Here is a 15,459-nt window from a genome sequence, read left to right as displayed (position 1 = left end):
ATTCTTGCTTTACCATTCCAAACAAAATTGAAAAATAGTTCATTTATTTCGGCCAGCAAATTAAGTGATGGATTAGGCAAGTTAACGAAGAGATGATTTAATATTGGTAATGCTAAAGTTTTAATTACTTAAATTCTTCTTATCAGAGAGTTAAAATCCTTCTAGACCAGTTTTTATGCCCCGGTAGGGTGGCATATAGCAGTTGAACTGTCCGTCATTCAGTATGTCAGTCTGTCCGTCCGTCAAAAAACACGTTAACGTTGGCCATAACTTTTCCAATATTGAAGATAGCAACTTGATATTTGGCATGCATGTGTATCTCATGAAGCTGCACATTTTGAGTTGTGGAAGTTCAATATCAAGGTCATCCTTCGGTAAAAAAATATTTTAAAGCGGCGTAGTAGGGGGCATTGTGTTTCTGACGAACACATCTCTTGTTTAATAAGGCTTTTATTTTGACTTTTTAGTTAACATATTTTGGTTCTATATTTTTTAAGATCAATATGAAATGTTAAGCAAAGCATGTCAAAGGTTTGTTGGTTCCAATTTTATTTCCATCTTGTTTTAATGCTTTCTGAGCTAAACCACGGAGCGTATATTGTCATCTAGAGTCCGTGGCTAAACTTATTTGTACCTATCCAGACTACTTTTGTTTTGTCAAAATTAATTTTTAACCCAGAGCACTGTGTGAAATGTGACAGTACATGTTAAGTTTCATGTAGAGAAGCTGCAAAACCATCCAGGAGTATAGAAGTCTCTTCGGCAAATTCAGACAATTGTATTCTATGTCATTAATTTTTATTCTCTTAACGTTAGGGTTTGACCTTAATTTAATTGACAATATTTCAGAACAAAGTATAAAAGTATAGCAACTGAGCAGATCGCCGTGTCTGCAACCACGTTTTAAAGGAAAACAATCTAATAAAAACCAATATTGCGTTACCGCCGAAACTCCGTTTTTATACTATACATTTAACTATTTTATTATGTCAAGACCGAAATTAAACCACGATAGCGTCCGTTTTACGAATGCCCATGACAAAGAATTGAAGGCCTTTTCATAATCTATAAGCAACAGCAAGCCCGGGATATCATTTTCATAGGTGTAGTTAAGTATGTCGTTAATGAGTCTAGTGTTATCTCCTATGAATCTACCCTTAATAAAACCAGTTTGGTCATTGCTTATTATCTATATAAACCTTCAATTTGTTTACAATTCATTCCGAACCGATTTAATATACAGTATTAAGTAACGTTATTGGCCACCAATTCTGCAAATGCGTGGTTCAGAGCGCTGCAAACAAAGGTGCCAAGTTTTGGCCAAAATGTTAAAAAAAGTCATTTCTAAAACCCGATGAACCTGGGCTTTTATTTGCCTTTATTTTTTAAACAATAGAACTCTCTTTGAATGTTATTTTCCCTTCTATACTATACAACTGTGTACTTGGACGTTTTGGTATGTCTATGTTGTTGACATTACTATTAAATCATCATCGTTAACATTTAGATTTTGAGATTGGTAAAGTTTTTTTTAATTTAATAAGGCGGTTTCTTTTAAAATGTCAGCCTGTTTATCTATTGTAATTCCATTTTCATTAATTAAATTGGTCATAGGTTTAGACGTTAAATTGTACTTAATATACCGGTTACCAAAAATGTCGAGGGTTTTTCGCCATTCTAAACCCATTCTGCTATAGACCGTGTAAAATACCCTTTTAATTTTTCATAATTTATGCTTTTAAGTACACCTTTTAAACTATTGATATATTGAACATGATCATCTGTGAACGTTGTTTCTAGTTGTTCAATTTCGAGCTTAAGTTGCTGTTCACGATTGTTTGTAGATTTCTTTTTATTGGAACTGTAAGATATTGCGTTGCCTCGAATTTCCATAAGTAGAGAATCGAAAAAGAAATTATCATCAATAACACATTGTATGTCTTCATCTTTAATTTTAGACATGCTATCAAAATTATAAACGGCGCCAATGTATTGATGTGTTACTACTTTAATTTGTATATATAGAGTTTAAGTAGTCGATGTCACCTAAAAGACTATTATTATGCTTCCAGAGACCTTTGCCATGTTTAAAGTTAGTAAATTGTAGCGACATTATAACAATTGAGTGGTCATATTGGAAGCTAGGCAGATTGTTTAAACCAAGGACTGCTGGTAATCAATATGGTGATGAAATGAAAAAATCAAGCATAGCTTTCTGTAAAGGGCTTACTCGTCTCCATATATAACGTTTCAGAACTGGATAAGTAACTATCAATGGATCCGACAGATTCCGTTTTTCGATATGATATAAAACCGTTTGTCTTGCATTTTTTTATTTACAGTTTTATGATTATCATATTCGAGAGTAGGCTCTAAAACTTAATTAATATCCACATAAATCAGGAAAGAATCATTGCCAATCATGTCAATTCTCTGGAAAATATTGTTATAAAATTACGGGCTATCCGTGTTTGGTCCGTATATAGTAATAATGGTTACTCTGGTTTCTCCAAGATGTTAGATCAATCAGAATAAGGTTACCTTTGTCATAATAATAAACATCATGTACTTTGTAATCAAGTTTCTTTGTAAGAAAAATGCCAACACCGCGGAAGCTGGACATAACATATATTGCCACCATTTATATTATATAAAATAATGCATATGTATATGTTGAAACAAATCTGACCGAAAATGGCCGCCGTCTTTGACGACATCTTGAATTTCTTGTAACCCCAAAGATGCCAACCCGGCATCATTTGGATTCTTCATCATTAGCATATTCTCTAACGAAAACCACTTTTACATTACTACACACTCAAATGTCGGGTTTAGTTAAATTAACTTTTGTCATCCCGACCATTTAGTTGCCACTGATGATAGATGACAATGGATTGGTCATGTGTTCGCGTATAACAGTTTATAAATTTAAAAAGTCAATCTGGTTTTAAGGGATATATATTTTAGTAAAAACGATTGATGTCGTTTATTTCTTGTTTTAATATGCAATCGAGTCACACCTTGAAATATATGACTTTTCATCCATCGATAGTCAAAATTTTCCTTACTACAATGTGCCATGTTTGGCTAATAAGTGTAATGAGGGTTTCGATTGTCTATGAGCGATGTACTATTGTTTTTGACTGTGTGCATTTCGAACGGACAATAATTTACCATAATAGTGTTATTCAACTATGATCACTTCTCCATTGAATGAATTAACAGACCAGAAAAGCTGTGCCAACGAATGTCATCCGGATATTTAATACTGTCATAATATGTTGATCGCACCCAGACTCTATCTCCCTCGGCAACCTTAGAGACAATCTGCATGTTGACACAAATTGTGAACTTGCCCCAGCTTTTGTGAATTGATCTCTTTAACGCCCTGCCTTCCTGAACGATTTCAAACCCGGCATCGCCGTGATAGTATGGACAATGTTGCACAGTGAAGATGTACACTCCAGCTACAGGAGCCGTGAAGAGTCCAGTTGCAGGATTATAGCCTCCACCAGCGTTGGCCAAAACGTTTTTGAACTCGAAAGCGTCGTTGGTTGAATAATGGCTATCGTCACTCAAATCAAGTACAGCTTGAAAATTAATGAGCGGTGCATGTGCTGAAATATATGACAAACATACATATGGCATCATTTTCTTTTGCACTCATTCGTGAATATTCAGGTTTCATTGTATTGATTGTATGTATTGCATTGAATTAATGTTTCCTGGTACGTATACATGTATTCAGTATTTATATTTTTTATTATTGAGTGACCAATGACTTCCACATATGTATTAAATCCTACCATAGTTCCTCAAATATGTAAACCGAATCCAATATACTTTTTACGATGGCGCTAATGGAGATATACTTGTTTTTATTTAGGTTATTACAAAGACTTATTATATTGTTCACGCAAGATAACTTAATCGTAAGAACGTCTTCATACGTCAGTTGGAAGCGTCACATGGCAGATTTCTGAACACCCAATCTTGACGAACTAGCATACAATAAGAAACAAAACCAGCCTATCCCTGCACCAACATGACAGCTGTTGAACAATATTAACTTAAGCATCAGGAAGTTAATATAATTTCATTCAGTCGTATAACGTTGTAACCAAACATGCTGGTTCATTTACTAACTTACCTGAGTGTCATTGATTAATCAGAACAAGGATGTTAAATACCCGTGTCCTCTACCAGCTACCGCGTGAATATTGTGTTTTGTATAGCTATCTTGATTAGGAACGAGCTAATGTATAAGATAATTGTTAAAACTTGGACAATTGAGTTACAAAGAAATGTAATAGTATCACCATTTGCAGAAACAAATATCAGTTAAGGGATACATCATGAACTGATAACAACCATTATTTAAATAGGCTGATGCATGTGTTATATAATGATATGATAGTACTTATTGTTAAATACAAGAACTTTGTAGTACACATACAATCGGACACGACATACTCCTGCTAACGTGGAAACGACTTAGTAACTGGTTTGAACGAGATAACCATCTCTTATGAACAATTTATTCGTGAGACACAATTGCCAATTAGAATACATGTTGTTATATGCATGTTTCGAAATGACGGATGCAAGTACGGTTAACATAATTTCGCGTGATATAGTTTCATGCGTTAAAATGATTGTGCCGTGTTTATTGACAATGGATTATGTTGTTATTACTAGTTCGTTTCCTCGTTTACGTGATTTTTCAAGTCGTTCTCATCAGTGGAAACACGTTCCTATGATTTAGTTTTGTCGTCTCGTGAGTAAGATTTGTCTTTCCTATTACTTACTGAGTAATTTGCATATTTTAGAAATAAGCTTTTAAGTTGTGGTAAAACATTTATAAAACACATGTCACATATGTGCTACCATAGTATTTTAGTGATAATAATTATTGATTTTTCAATGTTATTTAAAAACACAACAATTTGCATAGTCGTCTGAGCTTAATGGTATGTGGTCTTCATAAAGATATATTTATAATAAGGTTTGCATGTATTTTTATAACAAAATGCACTACCTTTCATAATATCGAATTCACCGGCGGACCTTTTAACAAGTAACAGTACTGCAGATTTCTTATCAGTAACAGCCCGATATTCATTCTGTGAAGCAGATTCGATGAAAGCACCAACCGTTTGATCGAAATATCGTGTTTTTGCCTTTAGTTCATTATCAGTTTGGATCACGAGTGAATTGAAATAAGCTGCATTGTCTTCAACTGTTACAGAGTGAATGAATGCTTCCACCTTTTTCTCAAGATCCTGTCCCTTTATTTCCAAATTTTGTATGGCATTATTAAGCTTAACTTCGGCATCAGCAGTGACTTCCTGTATTCTCTCCAAAGTGGCCTGTCTTTTCATTTCCAAAAGTTTTATGGTATTATTAATCTTAGCATCGGCATCAGCGTTTACTTCTTTTATTCGCACCAAAGTGTCCTGTCTCTTTATTTCCATATTGTTAATGGCATTATTAAGCTTAACCTCGGCATCAGCGTTGACTTCCTTTATTCGCACCAAAGTTTCATGTCTCTTTATTTCCATAATGTTTATGACATTATTAAGCTTAATCTCGGCATCAGCATTGACTTCCTTTAATTTCATAAAAGTGTTTTCAACTTTTGCATTGGTTTCAGTTAATTTTTCCAATGCGCCTTTCAGTAACAACTCGTTTCTGTTCACTCTTTCCAGCAATGTTTCATCGGAGTAATATTTAGAGCGCTCCATAGAAATCAATAACCCTAACAATATTCCTGATATGCCGCATAAAACTAAATTCCACATCCTTGTAACGTGATAAGGTAACCTTCATCAGATGAGTTGTAAGAGCTGCGTCATGAAATAAAAGGACATGTAAATGAACGGCATATTCACCTTTATCTCCGATCGCTAACAATTGATTAAAGGGGCGGTTCACTAAGATCTAAAATATCATTTTGTCAAAATAGAAGGACATTTAAATGGAGGGCATATTCACCTTCATTTCCGATCGCTAACAATTCGTTTCGAAAAACAATGACATTCTTATATTTAATAAGAAAAAAACTATTTCACCAGCTGGAATTCATACACCTGTCATGTGGATAAAAAACTGACGCTTGAAACTCTCGGAAATTGCGGTAATATTAAGATTGTTGTAGTTTGAAATTAATTTATTCAACAAAACTTTGTTTTTATATTCACTTGTATTTGTAAATGCATTTAAATAAAATTTCAGAATGTTCATCTTAAAATTTGAACACGTGTGTTAAATGCCAATAGTATGGGTCTTATTGCCCCAATGTCACACAGAAAATCCGATGGCAAATTTCTACTTAACCATACAATTTAGCAATTCTGAGTATTTAAAAAAATCGTGTTTACCTGTTTTATTTTAGATGGCTACGTCTGTCGTTGTAGAATACGCACCGAACTGGTTAAGTAGATTTATGTTGAAGCTCTCATGGACACTATTGGCATCAGACTATCTTTGCCTTGCAACGTACGACTTTTATATATGACTTGAAAATTTGACGCGAAAAAAATCACTTTAAAGTAAGCGTTTTTTGCCAAACGTTTCGAGTCTGTATGTGCAAGATGGCGAACATAAGTTATAAAGAATATGTGATGGTAAGCTTTCTTCTGTTTTTATGTGTATGTTTATTCATGTCTATTTTTATTCATGTATCAGTTATTATTGCTTATATTTAAGATGTACTTGCTCGGGCTTTCACATTACAATTCTCTAGTTCTTTTATAATGTTTATATTACGTGTTCAAGCTAGAAATGCGCGGCATAACAAAACGCTTACTTTCAAGTGCCATGCAAAATAAAATCTACAAGACTTTTATAGATTTCATCCTGTTATCACTGAAGTTTAGACTAACAATCTTTGTTCGGTATTGTCTTAAATGCAATATTCAATAAGTAGAGAGTTACACCACCGCTGTCGTCAGTCGATATGTCAGAGATAAAAATCAGTGATTTATATATTCCACACACAAGCTGTTAGGCTTTGCATATATAACCAAGTGGCTACGTAAAGGCCGAATGAAAACAGTTTTAAAGGGGCCTTTTCACGTTTGGGTAAATTGACAAAATTGGAAAAAATTGTTTCAGATTCGCAAATTTTCGTTTTAGTTATGATATTTGTGAGGAAACAGTAATACTGAACATCTACCATGCTCTAAAATAGCCATTATATGCATCTTTTGACGATTTAAAAACCTGAAAAATATAAAGCGTTGCAACGCGAAAAGAATTAATAATTTGGAGAGTTCTGTTGGTGTCGTTATATTTTGTGAAACTACCACGATTGCTTATATAAAGTATATAATACATATGTCATTGTATCAAGAAGGATGACCGAGTGGTCTACGTGGTAGACTTTTTACTCCAGGACTCCAGGGGTCAGTGGTTGGAGCCCTGCTGAGGGTTACCTTTTTTTCTTTTTTCAATTTTATTCTTGATTTTTTACTGGAGCTTTTTTAGATCCAATGTTTACATTTATCAATATAAAGCATTTAATGAAAAACTTCAAAAAATGCCAAAATCTGTGAAAAGGCCCCTTTAAGTGTAATATACTATTTTGATGAAGTCAATAGTACAATATATGTATACGTACAAGTAATAGTATCAGAATAGGCATTATTATTATTATTACTATAAATATAATTGTTATTATTATTATTAGTAGAAGTAGTATAATTACTATTATTATTATTAGTAGTATTATTATACAAATAATAATAATGATGATTATTATTATAATTATTATAAAAATAATAATGATGACTAATACTATTATAATTATTATAATTATTAACATTATCACCAATATTATCATCATCATTATTATTATTATTATTATTATTATTATTATTATTATTATTATTATTATTATTATTATTATTATTATTATTATTATTATTATTCTAATTTACGGGCAAAAGCTTATTTGATAACCATGTAATGTAATAAATCAAAACATATCAGGACATTATTGTATACATACAGATCATAATTCTTTTTTTAAAGCATTCAGCCAAACAGTGATATCTTATTAATTTCTGAATGTAACAAAATGCTTTTGTGGTAGGTGTTCAGCCTCAGGAGTTGAAAGCTGTTTAAGTGGCTGCGGCTTAGTGGATATGGTGTCAGTCTAGCCACTGCGAGGTCTCTTGATCAATTACTTTAGTGAGGGCATTCATTAGATGACCACAAAGACAGCTATTACTGGTCCTACCAAGGAGACGGACTCAGGAATGTCTCAAGAAGCCTCAGGCTTTTGATGCAATCGAGCTCAAATAAAAAGGTTTCAACTAAAGCTGGCTAGAGCTGTTTTGATTGAAAGTAAAATTTATGTATAATTATGTAGAAATACAACAGACTTGTTTGCACTTGAAATATTTTATCAATACAGGTATCTCGCACTGCTGCAATGTCGCCTAGTGAATATTATTGCAATAAATCCAAAAGAATATACAGAAATCTTGGTATACATATAAAGAAACATTTGTTGATGTGTAAAATTGTTAACCAGAGGTTGAAATTTTTTGGTGGATGTTTCATGCAATCTTTATAATATTGTGACAAGTGGAACTGGATCTGATTACCTGATATTGCACTTATACAGATAAGGAAATTTATTAAAGTTGCGAACAATATATAATTCATAGTGGTATTCGTCATTAGGTAACTCCAGTGTCGCTTTAATACTGTAAGATTCGTGTTCTTGTTCTCTTATACTCTATGATGTTACTCATATTTAATCATGTGGTCCAAAACAATGCGCTTGATTAGCATTGATAATTGGGCTGATTTTACCTGTAGGTTCACAAACCCCGAATCAATGCTATGATATGATATGGAATACTTGGTAATGCAGGTCCTATTTACTTCATGTACTACAAACAATGTTTCCGTGGGTATGGTTAAGGCATCCGACTATGAAGCATGATGTTCGAGGCCTTATTTGTCAGGAAATTCCCATACAAAGCGGGATTTCGAAGATTGGAGACTCTTGTTGGCCTTAGGCTTAACCATCAAACAGATTGCAATAGAAAGTAGATACTTTAAGAGTTTCGTGAGTCCAATGGATGCATTAGGAACAATTAAAACCTGTTCAATCAAAACATCCAGACATATTGCCTCATTATGTCATATTGAACGCTTGGAAAGCTGATATATAATCTATAATTTTTAAATCAATTCATAGATGTTTCTTTGTTGAGGTTATGCATATTTAATACTTAATGCATCGATAAGCATACTCAAAATAATTATGTGAAATGTATACAAAAATCGGGGGAATGTGGATACAAGTTATTGGTCGCTATAGCTTACCAAACAAAAATTACCTACATATAGTTAAACAATACCAAACAATCATGAACTTTCATCTTCATAAGAGAAATTTGTGCAGCTAAAGAATACAGGGCTGAGCTTTTAAAATTCAGGAAAGTAACCTGCATACTGCTTTTAGTACATGCAATGTCCAAAAGTGACCATACATTTCATATATTTGACTGATTTGTTTCCTTAGCTTGGTGACATTATTATATTTAGAAAACACATATGACTAAAAATACTAAATTATGATTGTATAGATAAGAATGATAGTCATTTGAAAACAACATTCAGAAAAAAGTGCGTGCATAGATGAAAACATATAGGCCAAATGGCATCAGATAACTACATAAATTAGCATACATTGTACTAAATTTTAATAAACGTTTAACGTACACATATTTCTAAAATATTTATGTTGCGGAGAATACAATAACTAAAAATAAATTATTTATTTACAGTCGTGGATGATAAAATGCACCCATATCCAATTTTTTTTGAAAATGCATTATTTGTTAATCTAGCTTACATTGTCATCAGGTATTTTTAAAATACATTTTTTTCAATTTTTACTTGGTAAACAAATAAACATTTATATCTGATTTACCAATGTGGTTAATTACTTTGTAATATAAAGTATGCGCATTGACAGAGACCCCCCTTTAAAGCCAGAAAATAATCTAGTACAAATTGGCCCTTTAGAATGTATGTATTTTAATTGTATTGTATATCATTCATTTAATAAAATTTTAATATGCCCTTAAAATATAATTTTAATTATTATATTGAAATAGTAACATTACAACATGGCACGTCATTTGTAAATAACACTTGTATCGTGAACATGTCAACATGCTAGTTGTTTCACGAGTCGTAATGTCGGTATGCTGTTGTGTTGATACAATTGAATGGCATATTTTCATTAAAAGGATTCTTGATCCTTTATACATTTCCGAATTCGAGATACGTAGGAGTTGCCTCCCTTGATAAAACGAATCGAGAATGAGGCCTACAATGTAGAAACCCGAGTTGAAACGTCATAATTTTCGTGGATGATCTGATGATTTAAAGAAGAACACAATATTGTTTTATGCGTCATTAGACGTTATACAGTTGAAGTAAATTAATTGTGTATATTTAGTAATGTTTACAATACATATTTTATAATATAAATTATATTAAACGATGATACCAGTGACATTATTGATTACCTAAAGTTATGGTCATTATTATTGTGCTACCTTAGAAACAACTCATTTAAGATCATAATTGAATGCTGGTTGAAGTGAAGTTATCGTGGCTTTCTGCATTGAAGTTTGCATGATTGATGAGCTAAAAATATAAATAGAAACAAAACAGTACCCATGGGTCGAGTTATTTTGAGTGTATACCCAAACATTATAATATTTAGGATATTTTGTATCAAACTATGGGTACTACAAAAATATTATAGATGGATTTTACTAGACACATTTATCCAAACTGCTACATAATAATTATATCGTGTTAAAGTTCCTCACTTTCGTTGAATAAATGATCCTATGTTAATGCAATATTATGATCTAATATTCGATTTGTCAAGGTTTGGCAGCAATACGTCCACTGCAAGTCTCGCTGAAAGAACAAACGCCTAAATTGCACTATTTCTAATGTTTTATGCAAATGTTATTTTTGGTTTCCATTAGGTAAATTTAGTTTTTGTAGATAATAATCGTAATAATCGTATAAAAGGGATTTACATACAATAACTAAAATAACTTTTATGAAACAACAGAGTATCCATGTTTTTTCTATCAGGACTTTTCTAATCATGACCCCTAGGATTAAAACTGGCAACAACCACATGATTTATATTGCCTTGAATATAAATAAAACATCAAACAAACAATTTATCCGAAACCATTTTGTAGTAGTTTAAGAAAACATACCGAGGTGGTAATAACTGGTAACGTCCCAAGGTTGACATTTTTTTGTATCACCTTGCTACATATTTCGACAATCGGTCATTGTATCGCATGTATACAGTAATATTTTGAATAACGGGTCCGAGAAATCACATTACCGATAACCTTGGTCCTTTTGTGTTTTTATCTATGTCATACCATTTAAATATTAATGTAAAATTATAAATATATTGTGTATTTAACGTAACAACCATGTTCACGGGTTCTAGTTATATTTTACCGCTGAGCGCAAAACGTTTAAGTGATCCGGTGTTTCCCACACCAACACCAGATCTAAAGTGATTGTCAATTGTTAGAAATCGACAAAAAGCTCTTTGTCTTAATCATATATTTTTCAAACGTCGATCGAAAATTAAAGCAATAATTATGTTTAACCGACGGCATGTTGTATTCTAGAACTAAGCAGACTGTCCTAACGTCGAAGTAGTATTTGATAGTCAAACATATAAACTCATCGCACTTTGGCATGTGCATTTAAGTCTTTCGTCAGCCAGCGGGTTTTAAGATAAATAAATGGTGATCATTCTGGGAAGATTTTATTCAAAAGACATATGTCCCTTGACCTAATATCATTGACACAGTTAAAGTAAAATACACATCGTATAAATAAACGTTTATAGACGATGGCTAATATTCACTTTAAAGAAATCTTGATTGCACATTGTAAACGCTTATGCTGGTTTTATGTTCTGAAACTATAATATTCCTTTGTGTCTGATAAAAATTATATTAAAATAGCATGACTAAAGCAAAACAAACTAATCACTTTGTCATTTTTTCAAGTTAACAATTTAGTGCCCATTGAAAGAAATCAATCATTATCGCTTTGTCCAGAGGAAGGCATGGCTCGTGCCAACCATTTTTGTATTAACTAGGTTTTTGGCAGAAACAATACGGATGTAGTAAAGTAATAGGAAGTAGGTGAAACCCTAAGATCAAAAACCAAACTCAAATATAACATATTCCCAGTATTTTCCTCTTTCAGTCGGGATTCATATCAAGTGATGGCAACTATGTTATCCGAGTTTGGGCCAAGTGGTCAGGTATCTTGATAAAATGTTAAGTAATATACACAAATGTACGAATCTTACCTGAAGACAACTCGATGTAATATTTGACCTGTGTTACATAACAAATTATCTGCCATAATTGGTTACATTTTTGTTCAATGAACGACGTGATTGAAGAGTTCATTTTATCAAAAGTTGTAGTTATATTCTTGGTAGCAGTATCGATGAAAAACTCGACCTTGTCAACGTAACTGCAAGCTAGTGTCCTTATTGTGGAGTGCATTTCCTTAACAGCCACAGAGACATTTAATGTAGCAGTATCAAAGAAGGCTTTAACATTATAATGCAGACTTTGCTTCATAACTTCCAACTGTGCATGTAAGGCTTCGTTGAGCTTGACACTGGCGTCCTTTGTCCTCACATTTGTTTCAGTAATCTTTTCAAACGCGTCTTTCAGTTGTACTTCAACCCGAATAAGTCTTTCCAGTAATTTTACCTCTTATAGACCGACGGTCCGTGGTCCGTAGAAAACAAGACCCCTAGCAGTATTCCGGATAAGCCACATACAACTAAATTCCACATGCTTGTATATGTGTCCTTGTATACAATAAGTACCTGTTTTGATTTCATTTTCCGCTGTTTAGATATGTGTGCGTCGTAATATTCAGCAATGTAGTCTGATTATCTTCGCTAATATCTACACTTTCATGTTATCTTTTTATTAAGATTACTTTATTTATGACCTCAAGTTATTGTACAAACAATTCGTTTTCATTTGAGAAAATGATAAAATCGATGTTAGTTTTTAAGCACATTTTTGTCGGAAATTATTTTTACGTATATGGTTGAGTATTTTTAAAGTAAAATATTTCATTTAATTGTCCTTTTAAGTATCGCGTTATTAATTACGCATATGTTTATATGTAATTAACCATATACAGGGTGCAAAATCGATGAGGTTTTCAGGGCTTTACACATGGGCTTGTCAGAATGCAATCACAACGTTAAGACCTTTGTTTTTGAAAATATCTCAAGTTATTGAAACACATTTGCAAAAATCTTTAGTGCATAAAAGACTGTTTCTCTTGCAGAGTGTGCCGATGACTTAAGAATAACTCCTTTAATACGTCTGAAATCGGTGACAAAATTGCGTGAAGAATAACCGTGTAGTACAGTAATACAAATCGAACTTTGAACAAGAACACAGGTTAATTACATTCTGTGATTCTGATAAAATTATTATCGCCATAAGCATCATTAAAATATGTCTTTTATGCTCTAGTTGAATGTCTTATAAATAAATGTTTATAAAGTTATTTGAAATAAAGCAATGACTAGCATTTACCAACTGGACAGAAAATATAACAGTAATCTTATTTAAACACTAATTTAAATAGAGATAGGCAGTCATAACATTGGTTATAGGTCACTCATGCAACTGACTGTCAATACCAGGATAATATGATTTTTGTAATGATGAGTGAGTTTTAAATACTAGTATGTTTTTACTGTTAATTGGGAATAAATTGTACCAAAAAGCATAATAACGTGGGCCTTTAGGTGAGATATCAGTTTTTTTTATGAATTCATGTTCTGTTAAAATCAGATATATTAATGTTGACTATTTAGTATACGGCTTTGTTTACAAGTTGTTGAATGGTAAATTTTATGCAGTAATGATTATTTAAATATTTATAAAACCTTTAAGTAATATAAAACATGAATATATAATGATTTTGCTTCTATTTTATATAAATATTCAACAATTGTTGTTTTTGAAGTGTAATTATCATGACAGGGACGCTTCTGATCGAAGTCGATTGTAGCCAATCTCGGCAAAAATTATATATGGCCCTCATATTGAAAGTCAAAGTTGCAGTAACGCAACAATCATCTGCACGTGATATTGATTATATTCATGGCAAAAGTCGGGTGCACACGTAAATGAATCAAGTGGTGAAACTTGGCATGTTTGTTGAGACCATCGAGCAAAAACATTTTAGGTAACTGTATGTTGTCATTTACACCCGAGTGTAATCTCCATAGAAACCGTTTCTACACGGGTCATCATAGGTGTAATGATATTTCTTAGACGCTTGTCGCAACCAGACTTTGTCTCCCAGAGCTATCATAGCAAAAGCCTGCAAATCATGACAACCGAGCAATCGTGATACATCGGCTATCTCGGATTCCTCCGTAAGATAGGCCTCGTGGCTAACGGTCGCCATATTGCCTTGTATTACTACTTTACTACCCAAAAGGTTGTCAGTCTATTGTTATGAGGCTGTATACGATGCGCGTTGAACTAGCGCCAAACTTTTTACCGAAACTTTGATATTAATAGCACTATTAACGTTCATTTGTGTTGCATTTTGACCTATTATCCAAGTGATTTACTTTTCCATTATTATTTAATCGCCCTATCATCCAATTTTTAAGATGAAATTACGGTGTTTACAAAACCAACCAAACCGAAAGTGAAACTGGATGCGTTACGTTTCGCGATGTAAACATTAAATATTTGTTCAGTTTGAGGAAGCGAATCGATAAAAGACGTTGGAATATGTATGCAATACAGACTATCATTGCCGATTGTAGTACTGGCTAAAAAGTACCTTTTATGACAGGTCATGTATAGAACGTTAATCAAATAGTGACCATAAATCACTACAAATGTCTGGGTTGTTCATTAATATAATTAATGCACGTTTCTGATCTAATTGCCTGTATCTAGTTGTAATTACCATGATATTGATAAAATTAAAACGTTTTTTTCATAAATTAACATTACATGTTTTATTTTTATCATTTAGGGAATATATAATTGTATCATTATCATCATTAAATATTCTGTAAATGATCTAAATTATCATGATTACTTTAAAGTAGAATTTTTAAATTTTACTCATTACTTTTAATGAATTTGCACATTTGCTTGATTCAAAAAAAAATGTATTAATAAGGGTTTCAGTTGTTAGTTTTAACCCATTTTTAGTTCGATTAAATTTAAAGTACTAACGACGTACATGTATGTGAAATGCTCTTGAGTTCGTTTCCTGGGCCTAGAACCAGTACTTGGCTGTCTCTTGGAGATTTCTTAAGAATGCTCCCACACTGGGGATCAAACCAGTGACCTCCAG

General features: G+C 32.6%; 1 protein-coding gene across 4 annotated transcripts in view; it reads right to left on the bottom strand.

Moving 5' to 3' along the window:
* The window catches only part of LOC127835106 (uncharacterized), a 144,821-nt gene extending 138,305 nt beyond the window's left edge, over positions 1-6,516 (bottom strand). The window contains exons 1-3 of one of the 4 annotated variants that reach the window (XM_052361416.1): positions 6,381-6,493; positions 5,039-5,846; positions 2,612-3,617 (exon numbers count right to left, since the gene is read on the bottom strand). In XM_052361416.1, coding sequence (XP_052217376.1) covers positions 3,199-3,617; positions 5,039-5,801 — 1,182 coding nt within the window. In that variant the 5' untranslated portion in view covers positions 5,802-5,846; positions 6,381-6,493 and the 3' untranslated portion in view covers positions 2,612-3,198. Of the gene's footprint in view, positions 1-2,611; positions 3,618-5,038; positions 5,895-6,380 lie in introns of those variants that run through there. The other 3 variants (XM_052361415.1, XM_052361420.1, XM_052361418.1) reach the window with 3 other exon arrangements.
* Positions 6,517-15,459: the final 8,943 nt, after the last annotated feature.

This window comes from Dreissena polymorpha, chromosome 6 (genome assembly GCF_020536995.1).
Source record: "Dreissena polymorpha isolate Duluth1 chromosome 6, UMN_Dpol_1.0, whole genome shotgun sequence".
NCBI classification, from domain to species: domain Eukaryota; kingdom Metazoa; phylum Mollusca; class Bivalvia; order Myida; family Dreissenidae; genus Dreissena; species Dreissena polymorpha.
The sequence above is the reverse complement of the archived record's forward strand: the minus strand, read 5'-3'. Positions and strand labels throughout refer to the sequence as shown.